At 41.4% G+C, this 11,598-nt stretch overlaps 3 protein-coding genes across 7 annotated transcripts; 1 reads left to right on the top strand and 2 right to left on the bottom strand.

Annotated features, from left to right (window-relative positions):
• Positions 1–1,077: 1,077 nt before the first annotated feature.
• On the bottom strand, positions 1,078–5,619 carry si:dkey-28n18.9 (sorting nexin-6). Its single transcript, XM_067503540.1, has 14 exons — positions 5,380–5,619; positions 5,089–5,199; positions 4,829–4,936; positions 4,134–4,194; positions 3,867–3,991; positions 2,938–3,021; positions 2,769–2,843; positions 2,637–2,667; positions 2,339–2,426; positions 2,209–2,248; positions 2,017–2,103; positions 1,828–1,917; positions 1,552–1,617; positions 1,078–1,431 (listed from the first exon to the last, which is right to left on the bottom strand). The coding sequence occupies exons 1-14, from the start codon at positions 5,383–5,385 to the stop codon at positions 1,294–1,296; spliced, it is 1,110 nt and encodes a 369-aa protein (XP_067359641.1). The 5' UTR covers positions 5,386–5,619; the 3' UTR covers positions 1,078–1,293.
• Positions 5,620–5,800: 181 nt separating this feature from the next.
• Positions 5,801–7,191, bottom strand: LOC137127098 (dnaJ homolog subfamily B member 9-like). Of its 3 annotated transcripts, none has more exons than XM_067503543.1 (3): positions 7,054–7,191; positions 6,583–6,829; positions 5,801–6,204 (listed from the first exon to the last, which is right to left on the bottom strand). In XM_067503543.1, the coding sequence occupies exons 2-3, from the start codon at positions 6,818–6,820 to the stop codon at positions 5,900–5,902; spliced, it is 543 nt and encodes a 180-aa protein (XP_067359644.1). In that variant the 5' UTR covers positions 6,821–6,829; positions 7,054–7,191; the 3' UTR covers positions 5,801–5,899. The 3 variants fall into 3 exon arrangements, with proteins under 3 accessions (XP_067359644.1, XP_067359643.1, XP_067359642.1); XM_067503542.1 differs by having other exon boundaries at positions 7,042–7,176; XM_067503541.1 differs by having other exon boundaries at positions 6,583–7,091.
• On the top strand, positions 7,186–11,183 carry zc3h10 (zinc finger CCCH-type containing 10). 3 transcript variants are annotated; one of them, XM_067503539.1, is made up of 3 exons: positions 7,186–7,335; positions 7,855–9,139; positions 10,203–11,183. In XM_067503539.1, the coding sequence occupies exons 2-3, from the start codon at positions 7,991–7,993 to the stop codon at positions 10,713–10,715; spliced, it is 1,662 nt and encodes a 553-aa protein (XP_067359640.1). In that variant the 5' UTR covers positions 7,186–7,335; positions 7,855–7,990; the 3' UTR covers positions 10,716–11,183. The 3 variants fall into 3 exon arrangements, with proteins under 3 accessions (XP_067359640.1, XP_067359639.1, XP_067359638.1); XM_067503538.1 differs by having other exon boundaries at positions 7,186–7,427; XM_067503537.1 differs by having other exon boundaries at positions 7,186–7,569.
• The last annotated feature ends 415 nt before the right edge of the window (positions 11,184–11,598 follow it).

Below are 11,598 nucleotides of genomic sequence, written 5' to 3'. Positions count from 1 at the left end.
TAGTAGAAAACGATGGACTTGCAAGCAAATGGTCTGATATAGACATAAACGTTGCTTTTCCAATAAATTATGAACTATACTGTACTCAGAATGCTGTTGTAGGGGGAAAGTGTTGAAAGGAGCTTGAGCAGCTTATGTACAAATTTCAATTTCCTATGGGATTAAAATGAAGTAAGTTCCTAAAACAACTGCCTTTGCTTTGTTTTAAACAGCTTTAAACTAGCCCAGAGCAGTAGCATTGCACCGTGGAACTGTTGCTTTTGGATCACACATACACTCTATAATTGCTCAATGCAAATGAAAAGCATAATTTTTTTTATTTTGTTTGTTTGTTTGCATTGTGGGATTCTCTCTGAGGATAAAACAGCAGCATGAGTATTGGAGGATAGAGAAATTAAGGTGATCAACTTACAAGAACATCGGGGAAACCGGGGGAAGCAAACGTTCTATCCACAAGTAATATTTATGGGTGAATTGAAAATACACTCTGTGGCATGTTTGCCCTTTATTTACCCCTTCACTGTTGCCTGAACCAAACCATCCTCTCCACCAACTCTTATGACCAATCATCTATCTCTTTCTAACTCACTCCCACAAATGGGGAACCACTCCCAGTTATTCACCCAGTGGAGAGAATACAGGCTGGAACAGATAATATGAAGCAAACAGCAGTGCTGAGGTATGGACCTACAGTCCTCAGCAGACAGAGGATGACATTGTGCTTGTCTTTGTTACGTTAATCTCAGTTAAGTGTGTCAAAGTTTTATGCCAGACTTCACTAAAAGCTCAAACTGTACAAAAAATAGAGTGATTGTAAGAGAGCTTGTTATGAGACAAAAAAACAAAATGCCGGAGCACTGAGTGTCCTTGCCGCCATGTCCTTGCTGGAGCAGTCAAACTAACTGATTAATGATCCGGGAGTAAGAAACACACACAAAGGCAAGCAGGTACTTTGGGAATCAATTCATCACACTTTATTTTGAGTGACCCCAGCTGATGTAGTGGCTAGAGAGCAGCACAATACACTCTCAGCAAAAAATGTCTGAGTGTACTATAAAAATAAATACACACACAATGGCATCTCAAAAAAAAAGTATTTTATTGGGGCATTATACCTAAGAGTGTTGTTGAGGAGAGACTGAAAGAAAGTAAGCATGGGCACAGTGATTTTAGTAATGCTGTTGGGGAAAAAGCATCGGAATAGAAGATAAAACTGATGTTTTGCATGTCACCCATGCTTTTCTTCAATGGACGTCATCGTGCTGCTACATTAAGAGACAACCAGTGAGGTCATTAGGCCATCCCTTTGAAGGCTTGCAGGTGCTGGTTGAACTGGGAAGCACTTTCTTTGGCTGTGAGAAGCTGTGTTTCACACCACTGAACCAGAGCCTGCTGCAACATCTTAACTCGGATTCCCTCGAATCCCACAATCTGGGACAAGACATCACATTTATGTTATTACACACAGTATCCGCATGTCATATGAAACTTGAGGTGGTGAGGCACATAGGCCGAGGAAAGAGGGAATCCTGTTTAAATGGGATGTTTTACCTCCTGTTTAGCCACTTTACAGATGTGATCAAACTCTGTTTCTGCTGCTTTCTTCACTTCCTCCATCTGATAAATGCAAAGAACATTTCATCATCATTATATCCTTCTTTTTGTAAGTATTATTACCTTGTACTTGGAACCTACTTTCTTCTTAATGGTCTTTTCTCTACTACTGAATCACATTAGAAGAATGATACTGATGCCTGCTGGTCACATCAAAGAATGCATTTCTGTTCTAGCAGTGTGCTTCTGTCATTTATAGGTGCAGACACTCACAGGAGCTTTCTTCACAGGCTTGGCTTTCTCTGCGTTCCTTCTGGCATTCTCTAACTCCACTAGTTTACAGGTTCTCCTAAAGAGCATTTCCTGCATTAGATATAAAATCAGGTTACACACAGCACCCAGTTTGCCAAGATTCAAGACAAATGGAAAGGATGCACAGAAGATTATAAGACAAAAACACACCTTTTCTGCCTCTTGGCAGCGTGACTCCAAGTCCAAGCCTAGCCCAAGAGTGTTCATGTTGTTCTTGGCAACACTTGTTATATTTTTCTGCCCACACACAAGCCCATTATGTGCAGATTAACAGATGGTTTGGCAGACAAATGGTACATAGCAATGCCAATCCATCTCTTTTAAAAAGAATAAACAACTTACCTTAATAGAATCAAAGACTTCTGACAATTTCACACAAATTCTGAAGGAAAACAGTGTTGTCAATTATTGTAGGTATACACACACTTTTACATGCAATATGAGCCTGGGACCAATAGAATTATTGTCTCACTTGGAGAAGTCCTGTTTGCCAGGATCCTCCCCTGGTTCCACACAGAGATGCAGAGCAGCTGAGAAGTGCCCACAGGCTACAGCAATTTCTGAAAAAACATAGAGTAACTTCAGGGCTTTGACACACCGAACTGGTATTATGATGTACAGTAATATTAATATGCTACATATTCTCTTAAAATAATAACTGTTGATTGTAAACATACAAATAGCGACAGTGAATTTTGAGTGATCCCTTTGTCTACCCTCGTGGCCGCTGAGTAAAAGGTTACTTTATAAAAGTGAAGCACTTTTCTTACTTTGCTCAGTTAGCACCACATCAAGGAACCGCTGCAAGGAGAATTAAAGTTCAAATCTCAAATGACAACATGTGCGTTTGTGGTCGTGTGAGAAAAGAAAACTGTTAAAAAGCAAACAGATGATCAATTCACCTCAGCAGCAGTCTTGGTGGAAATGGTTAAAATGATGTTCTGATCACGTTCAGTTTGAAAGAAGTCATCCACATCCTGCAGACACAAGTTATTATAGCATTCAAACTTCACATACAGATGTGAATGCTGATAATACCCAGCTCCAGCTCCCAGAGTCCCAGTTATGTACCTTATGGCCTTCTTTTCTCTTCTCTTCCATAGCTTGACTCAGCCGGTTCAAAATATTTTTCTTCACTCTTTGTCCACCTGGACGCTACAAACAAGGACAAAGGGTAGGTGTAACGTTATGAAAGTAAATATAGTTCAGCGCAGTATAGACAGGTTATCCTAAAAGATCTGTTACAAATAACAGGACATGAAAAAATTTTATGGATACTGCATGAGCTTTAGAATGTTATGAACTTGTCAAACCACATATAAAACATTGGCCTGTTTTTTTGGGCTGGGCCCCTACAAAACTGTTAATGCTAGATGTACAACATCCCACGCTAGATGACTAACACAGATAAAGTGAAGAGAATTTACTGTGTCGTGATCAGGACTTGTATCATATCCAGAAAGTGACACAAACTCTGATGTATGAACAGTAAATGGTAAGCACTTACAGTAAATTGCACTTTTCTACATTACCAGACAAAATGCTTTACAATGTTGCCGCAAGACACTGATGACAACATATGAAACAGGAGAATATGGGATTTGAACCACTGCCAACTGCTCTATCTCCTTATCCACATTCACCCATCAGTCCAGTAGTGACGACACAACCTCTGCAAGGTTTTCTCAAAGAGAGGCCATAACTTTGCATTTGTGGTTTTCAGAATACAATTTACTGTTTTTCACAATAAAATATCCACACCCTGTGTCGCACACAGTCCCATGATAACATTCATTATGATCTTCAGTGACTTCCAGTATTATTATAAATCCCTCCATTCTTTCTTCTGCAGTGGTGTCAGTGAAAGTTTAAAAAAACTCTGTATAAGTATAAATATATCACATTACATTTTTACAACATGGAATTCTTCCTTTTGACTGCTGCTAACTATAAAGGAGAATAAAAAACAAACAAAAAGGCATTCATCTGTACCCACTTACTTCTGAACTAGTAAGGAAGATCTCCACTGCTTTATTTTTGCAGAGAATGCTGTGTGAAGCCACCTGACAAAGGAAAGTTTCCAGTGCTTTACAGTACGGCTGCCACTCATCCAAACCAAGGAAACCTGCAGGAATTGCAAACCCCCATTTTTATTATAACACTTAACATTACACTAAGAATAAACCTTGATTGGCTGACTTTTCAATCACTCTTTTAATTTATTGTATATATTTTCTTGTATGCAGGTGGTCATTCGGTGCACTCACCAAGCTGTTTTATAACCTTGCTCGTTGCATTCACCTGTGCCTTTCCAGGAAGAGGGGGAAACTTAAAGCAAAAAAGAGATCATGATCATGAGATTCATTATAGCCCAAATTATTTTGTAAAGATTTCCTCTACTGTAACGTAAGAAGGTTAGTGCTTTTTGTAGTACAGTGCCTGCAGTGACAATATGCACAGTATGGTGCAATATATGTACTTGTGTAAGACAGTACAAACTTTAGCTTGCTCTACACACTATGTTACTGTACAGGAAGTAGTGCACAAAATACTTCCTTAGAGGAACAAAAAAAATATCCACACAATCACAAAGTTTCTACCCAACTTTCTACAGTACTCGGGCAGCTGGCAGAGTCATGACACTAAAATCAGCTTGATTATTACACAGGGAAAGAGGCTGTAAAGAAGGAGAAGGATCTTTACAAGAAACTAAATATTTTCAGGACTATAAAGTAAATTGCGAATGGTCTGTGACTTTCTTAGTTATGACAGCAGTCGTGGTACCCAGGTTGTTTAAAAAGTAGGTCAGTTCTACTCTTATCATATAGTAGTAGTTAAAGGGAGATATACACATCCACATTAACCATGATATTCCAGAATTAATTTACATGACCTCTTCTCCTTTATTAGCTTTACAAGTCAAATTGGCTTGGGTTGAGGCCAGGTGAAATAAAGTACTGACTATGACTCCCTGTATGCCAGGTACATCCTCCTGAGAGAACAGGTTTTGCTGTAGCCATTCAAAATCCTCATAGGTCCGGTGCACATGGTACTCCCCGGTTCCAGACAGCTGGCACAAAGGAAAGACATGTCAGCTGAGCAGTCCTCAGTACTTAAAATATAGTTCAGACACATCAGCTGGCATATTCTAGTGGTCTGCCGCATGAATCTGGATAGAATAGTGCATTTAAATACAGCACATTTATAATTTTCTTACTGTACCTTTTCAGATACTATTAGAAAGGTAAGTGTGTCCCCGTCTTTCAGAACCTCTGTAACTTTGATGTTATGACCATGAACACTCAGAGCAGATGTTACTTCTTTTACTTCTTCCTGTAATATTAAAATGTGGTAGAAAATGCTGCTGCCATTCACTTTATGTCAAACAACATTTAAAGCACATGTAAAACTTCACTTGGCCTACAGCTTATATACGGATTCCTGCCTAGAGTGAAAAGATGTCACATGACAGTACAACACTGTCAAAACTACAACAATTCAAGGCAGACTTACCATCATTCTCAAATTTGGATGATAATGTTTTCAGTCTGTCTTCTATCTTCGTTGCAGAATGTTTAAATCTTCTTTTATATCAATAAAAGTGCATAAAGCAGCAAAGACCTTCTGTCTTGTAATGGGTTTAGTACACTCACACCACAGCTGCCGAGAAGGCACAGGATATCCTCTGGGTCAAAGTGCACACTGGTCCTAACAGTAACAGTGTAAAATAGTGCCAAATCCAAAGTGCTGGCGCAGGGAAAAAAGATAAATAAATGGTGTGTTAGTCAGTAACTCTAGGCCTCTGACACACCCACACAGGAAAAGTGGCCTAACGGTCAAATCAGTTACCCAGCTGTCAGCCTTAAAACCTCGTGAATCTGTAAACAACCACTGAAGCTCTGGTTCAATCTCATAAAAGAGGCAGGCTACAAGGTATGGTCACAGACCAAACAATTTATTATGGTGACTTTGTTATAACATACATCATTACAACAGTCATTTGAGCGACAGGACAAAAAAAAACCCAAAATGATCAGTAGTTGTACTGGTCCCCATTTTCATCCTCATTCCCATAAAGAAAGCTGAAACTAGACCCGTCAAAACTGTAATGTTCATATAGACCGTCGTCATCTTCCTCATCCTGGTAAAAGCTCCATTGGAAGTGCGACTCCATAAAGGGACTGTCATCAAAGTCATGGAAGAAGTCAGAGAAGCTGAAGTGGAAACTTGTCTCATCCTCTTCCTCAGGGTCAACAGAGGCTTCAGTCTTTAGGAATGTGTCATGGCCTACGCTGTCATATAGCCTCCTCTTTTCCTTGTTGGAGAGCACTGTGTAGGCTAAGGGATGAGAAAACTCGACTGAACATTACTTTGCTTGAGATACAGCAATGAAAGTGCCCTTAGGTCCACGTTTATTAAATGTTCAACAACTCTACAATAACTCAAACTTAATAAATGTTGTAATATTTCATAATATTCAGTTTTAGAGAACAGCTTTATGGTCACTTTTAAACTAGTTTGTGGTGCTGTTAAAACAGTTTTTCCTCTATTTCCCATTCCATTTAAATCCATAAGAGAAGACTCATGCATTTGAAACACTTCTCTGTATAGTGCAACGCCATAATTTACCTATTAAACTACACAGCAAATGGCCCTGGTTTCAATTACATTCCAAACTTTTTTTTTTAAGTCCAGTTTTTTACAGGAATATGTTACCTTCAGCAATGTCTCTGAAAGTATCCTCTGCATCAGTGCTCTTGTTCTTATCAGGGTGGTACTTTATGGCGAGTTTTCGGAAAGCCTTTTTTATCTGCCTGTCAGTTGCCGTTGGCTCAACATTGAGGGTATCATAGTAATTTGCGCTCGTCTCTGGGGCCGCAGACGGGGCTTCAGATAAGCAGAGCAGCAGGACCACGCAGGCTTGCATCCAGGGGAAAACACCTCGCACTGCCATGCTAAACGCCTGAGCACAAATGAGGAACTCAAAACAAGACTCTTACACTGCACCGTTTATCTGGAAGTGCAGCTAACTCGTGGTTTGACAAATCATTTGCATTTTTAAATGAAGTTATGTGGTGACTGCTCTACACTTTAGCAGTACATTAGCAGCATTAAACTTAATTCAACTGAACCAGGTACAAAACTGTGATAATATATGCATCAAAAGAAACGCACAGCTAGTCTCACCGCACTTTAGCTGTAGCTGCCACTACATTATTTATAACGCGCACTTATTTCCTGGTAAGAAGGGAAAAGAAACTACTACACTTGGCAAATCATAATTGGCTACGTGTAATTCACGAGTTTCACCACTAGATGATATAAAACAACAATCCGTGGAAGCGGAAGGAAGAGCGTCGTCTTCTTCGTTGGTAGTAAAAGAGGCTTTAAGAAATGTGGTAAACAGCACCGGGGCTGGGAGGAAATGGCACAAAGAACACAAGCTTGGGTTCTGTTGTTAGCAGAAGCGTACGTGTAACTTCCAGGGAATCGGGGCAAGGGTTTTTTTTGGATAGGAATCGCTCAGCTGTAGTTTGGATTTTGCTCCTGCTTTCTGTTTGGTAGGACAACATCAACATTTAGCCAGTTAGCTACATGGCGTTTGCTAGCTAATATATGCTAGCGAACGAGCGCCAGGCTCCCTTTCAATTTAAGGTTTATTAATCTGGAATGTGAGAGGACAGTGTGATTTGCCTATAACGGGTATGTGTGTTCATCAGTGTCGTCTGGTGTGAATACATGTTTGAAGTCTGTTATTTTACCAAAACATTGATTGCTACTCTTTCTCCAGAAAGAACACCATTGCTAACTACCGTGATTTATTTTCAGTCTTGTCACGATGAATATTTAGCACCGTGTATAAGCACCATTATTCTACTTATGTTATTATGTTACGGCCTAAAGTAGCATATGTTTATATGTTCTATACTTTAATAACTACATATACCCGGCCTTTTTTGTTTGTTTGTTGTTTGTTTTTTCTTGCAGATGCTTCCATAGCAGATTGCACTGCTCCAAGGCAAAAACTGTTCATGACATCCTGTGTATGTGAATGTTTGCCAAGTCTCGTCAGCCCCCTTCATACACATGAGTGCTATTTTCTCCTTGTGCTGGGCGGAGCGCCATGCCTGACCGGGACAGTTCCTACCTGTCAAGTGGTGGTGGGGGTGGTGGTAGTCTGGGTGAGGAAGGAGGGCCTGTGTCTGGTTTGGCAGGGGGGTCGTCAGAGGGCAGAGGGGGATCAGGTGGAAGTGTTGGAGGCAGCATCTCAGGCTCTGGGGGTATGGGGGGAGGAGGGGCACTTGGAAACGGCAACGGTTGTGGAAACGGTGGAGTCGGGAGCCAAGGTACAGCATTGGCTTTGGACGGTGTCTGCAGGGACTTCCTACGCAATGTCTGCAAGAGAGGGAAGCGTTGCCGCTTTAGACACCCAGACTTTAATGAGGTGCCTGACCTAGGCGTGCAAAAGAATGAGTTCATCTTTTGTCATGACCATCAGAATAAGGAGTGTATGCGCTCCAACTGCCGCTTTGTTCATGGGTCTAAAGAGGATGAGGACTATTACAAGAAAACAGGAGAGCTACCCCTCAGATTAAGAGGGAAAGTTGCAGCAAGACTTGGCCTGTCCCCCATGGATCTCCCCCATAGTCGTGGCGAGGTCCCTATCTGCAGAGACTTCCTAAAAGGAGAGTGCCAGAGAGGCAACAAATGTAAATTTAGACATGTCAAAAAAGACTATGAATATGAACCTTCCAGGGTTGGAGTAGGTGGTGTTATGGGGCCAGGTGCCAGCGGAATAGTGAATGCTGGGGGAGGGATAGGTGGTGGGGTAGGAGGTACCTGTGGAGGAATACAAGGACTTGTGGGAGGTGGAGGTGGAAGTAATATGATTGGGATGGGTTGCCCCAGCTTGGGTGGTTGCAGAGATCCAGGCCTATCAGGAGTCGGAGGAGTAGGTGGAGGTGGGATAAGTGGTTGTCTGTCCATGAGTTCTGCTGGACAGAGACGTTATGATAGGAGCACATGCTCAGTTTATGACCCTCTGCTTGAGAGTGGGCTGTTCGATGCTGGTTCGTTTGAGGCCTCCATGGACCACACTGCTCTACAGTTGAAGAGGCGGCGGTTGGAGGGGCTACGCCTGGCAGATGGGAACGTAGGTGGTCACTATGAGCTGGGAGTTCAGGCCACGTTGCCACCACGTCCTCTAGAGTACAGGTTTTTGGAGGAAGAAAACTCCTTGCTGAGGAAAAGAGTGGAAGAGTTAAAGAAACAGGTTAGACATTACTGAAGTACTAATAAAATGCCGGGGAAAAAACATCTTACAGTGAGGTACACTTTCGATAAACTTATTTAAAATGTCACTTGCAATTAATACAAACACAATTTGTATTGGGCTTCAGCAAATACTAGATACAGTGGTGGACAAAATAGCAGACATATTTGATAGTGGAATGAATGCATGCTGCTATTTTGTCAACTCCTCGTACTGATAAAACAGGTGGATCCTTTTTAACGTGATGTCACTGTTGCCATCTTAGTCATTTAATTTTTGAATGCTGAAAGCATTCTCTGCCTTATCACAGCTTAAGTCTGTTCTGGGATTTGATTTGGGATCTGTACAACAAATGGTGAAAACATTTAAATAAAATAATCGAAATGAAACACAAGGTCAGGAAGATCTAAAGTGACCAATCTTTTGAAGACCAGCATATCAGCAGTACATCTGCAGTACATTCACCTTAACATTTGTTCGTTTGATACAAAGGGACAAAAATTAACATCATGAAACTACAAAAGTAAATTTACTGTAATATTAAATTGAGTTAAATTTACATGTGCACTGAAAGAGCTGGTGAAAAAAAATTAGAATTAACACACAATTCACAATTAAAAAAAAAAAAAAAGATCCCACAGCTTGTCCCTTCAGGGGTTGCCACAGCAGAATATGTTCCACACATTGATTTGGTATGTGTTTTTATGTCGGATGCCCTTACTGCCACCACCCTCCCATTTTAGCCAGCCTTGGGACCAGAATCAAGATCACCCTTGGTGGATGGGTGGGGCAACATATGGTAGGGTGGGATTTGAACCTGCTGCCTTCTGCATCGTAACCCAATGCTCTACCACTGAGCCAACAGGTCATCATATTCAAAATGTTACCCATTTTTTATCTGTTAGCTAACTTTATTGATATGATTGATTAGCATCAATTCTTAATCAAAAATGAAGTATTGTAATAAGTATCTTAATTTTTGATTAAGAAATGATGCCAGTTAACAATTCTCTTCACTGTGTACTTTGGGCTCCAGTGCGCACATATTTTTTTTCTTTTTTAGGTTTCAAATCTTATTGCTACAAACGAGGTTCTTCTGGAGCAGAACGCCCAGTTCCGAAGCCAGGCCAAGGTGATGACACTTTCGTCGACTCCTGCACCCACTGAGCAGAGTCTGGCACCGCCTGTGGGTGCAGTAAGTTCCTACAATCATAGCATCGCCCAGACTCACACCACCCTGAGCAGCGCAGGACTGCAGCCTAGGCCGGTCACTCAGCAGGACCTGGTGGCTTCCACTGGTGCCCCTGCTGCGCCGCCAAATAATGCAGCCCCACCTACAGCTCCTCCACCCCACCTTAACCCTGAGATCACCCCCCTCTCAGCTGCCCTTGCACAGACCATTGCCCAGGGCATGGCACCTCCTGTATCTATGGCACCAGTGGCTGTTTCTGTTGCACCTGTAGCCGTGTCCATGACACAGCCTCTGCCTGGGATCACCATGAGTCATGCAACCACCCCGATGGTGTCATACCCCATTGCAAGTCAAAGCATGAGGATCACCACTCTGCCTCACTAACTGATTAATTTTTAGGACTATAGCACCCACAAGTCAGATCGTAGCATCCTCAGTGGGGATTTTTAACACAGATGGTCTTCTTTTAATGTGTATAAGACTGAACTGGTGACAGGAACAAAGAGCATGGTATAGAAACTTATCCACCAGAGGGCAGGATAGAGACGGCACTGTTGATCCTCTGTCACTGGTGAGCAATGAAAATACAGACTGACTGACCTGTGAACTCTGGCAAAGGTCTGAGTGCCAAAGGAATCTTTTCAACCATAGGCACTAAAAAGACAATAAACTGAAAATATGTGCATTCTTCCATAGTGTTTGAATGGTTTTTGCAAGACTGCTGTGTTATCCTCGTTTGGAATTGAAGACTGTAGAAGCAGTTTATAGTTTTTGGGGCGGATTGCTCTGCTGTAAATTAACTTTGGTACTTTGCACATTTAAAAATAATACCAATCACAACGGTAAATCTTGCTTTGTGTCTCAATTGGTTTATTGCATTCAGGTATTTTTATATACTTTTATGAGGTATGAGTTATTTCCCAGACATTTTCTAGCACAAAACGCTAATGTTAATCCTATTACTTGCATTGTCTGGGTGGAGACACGTTGTGTAAACTTGAAAATAATACTCTTTGTCTCTTTGTTCCCATCCACTTGTTTGGAGAGCCACAAGGAACATTTGCTGCTGGCTTACCATAAGGAATGTCAATCACTCGGCTAAGGCCTGTGCACCTATGATGTGTTTAGGGATTGAGGGAGAGTATGGTGTCTGCTGTTGTAAAGTAAACTGGAGCAGCACACAGTATTGCTAATCAGTGTCTGCAGGACTGAACTACAATGTTCTCCTTTGAAAATAAGCAGTGCTGTGCTTCTTTCGGTAGGTAAA

Source organism: Channa argus, chromosome 5, assembly GCF_033026475.1.
Source record: "Channa argus isolate prfri chromosome 5, Channa argus male v1.0, whole genome shotgun sequence".
Taxonomy (NCBI): domain Eukaryota; kingdom Metazoa; phylum Chordata; class Actinopteri; order Anabantiformes; family Channidae; genus Channa; species Channa argus.
The sequence above is the reverse complement of the archived record's forward strand: the minus strand, read 5'-3'. Positions and strand labels throughout refer to the sequence as shown.

Bases quoted from the DNA above. Each gene is read 5' to 3' on its own strand.
- si:dkey-28n18.9 (XM_067503540.1), bottom strand. The intron at 3,022-3,866 runs GTAAGTGGGTAC...CCTTGTTTGTAG, and splicing joins TCTTCCTTACTAGTTCAGAA to CGTCCAGGTGGACAAAGAGT. The intron at 1,618-1,827 runs GTGAGTGTCTGC...TGCATTTATCAG, and splicing joins AGCCTGTGAAGAAAGCTCCT to ATGGAGGAAGTGAAGAAAGC.
- LOC137127098 (XM_067503543.1), bottom strand. From the start codon at position 6,820: ATGGCAGTGCGAGGTGTTTTCCCCTGGATGCAAGCCTGCGTGGTCCTG. The intron at 6,205-6,582 runs GTAACATATTCC...CTCATCCCTTAG, and splicing joins TTTCAGAGACATTGCTGAAG to CCTACACAGTGCTCTCCAAC.
- zc3h10 (XM_067503539.1), top strand. From the start codon at position 7,991: ATGCCTGACCGGGACAGTTCCTACCTGTCAAGTGGTGGTGGGGGTGGT. The intron at 9,140-10,202 runs GTTAGACATTAC...TTTCTTTTTTAG, and splicing joins TGGAAGAGTTAAAGAAACAG to GTTTCAAATCTTATTGCTAC.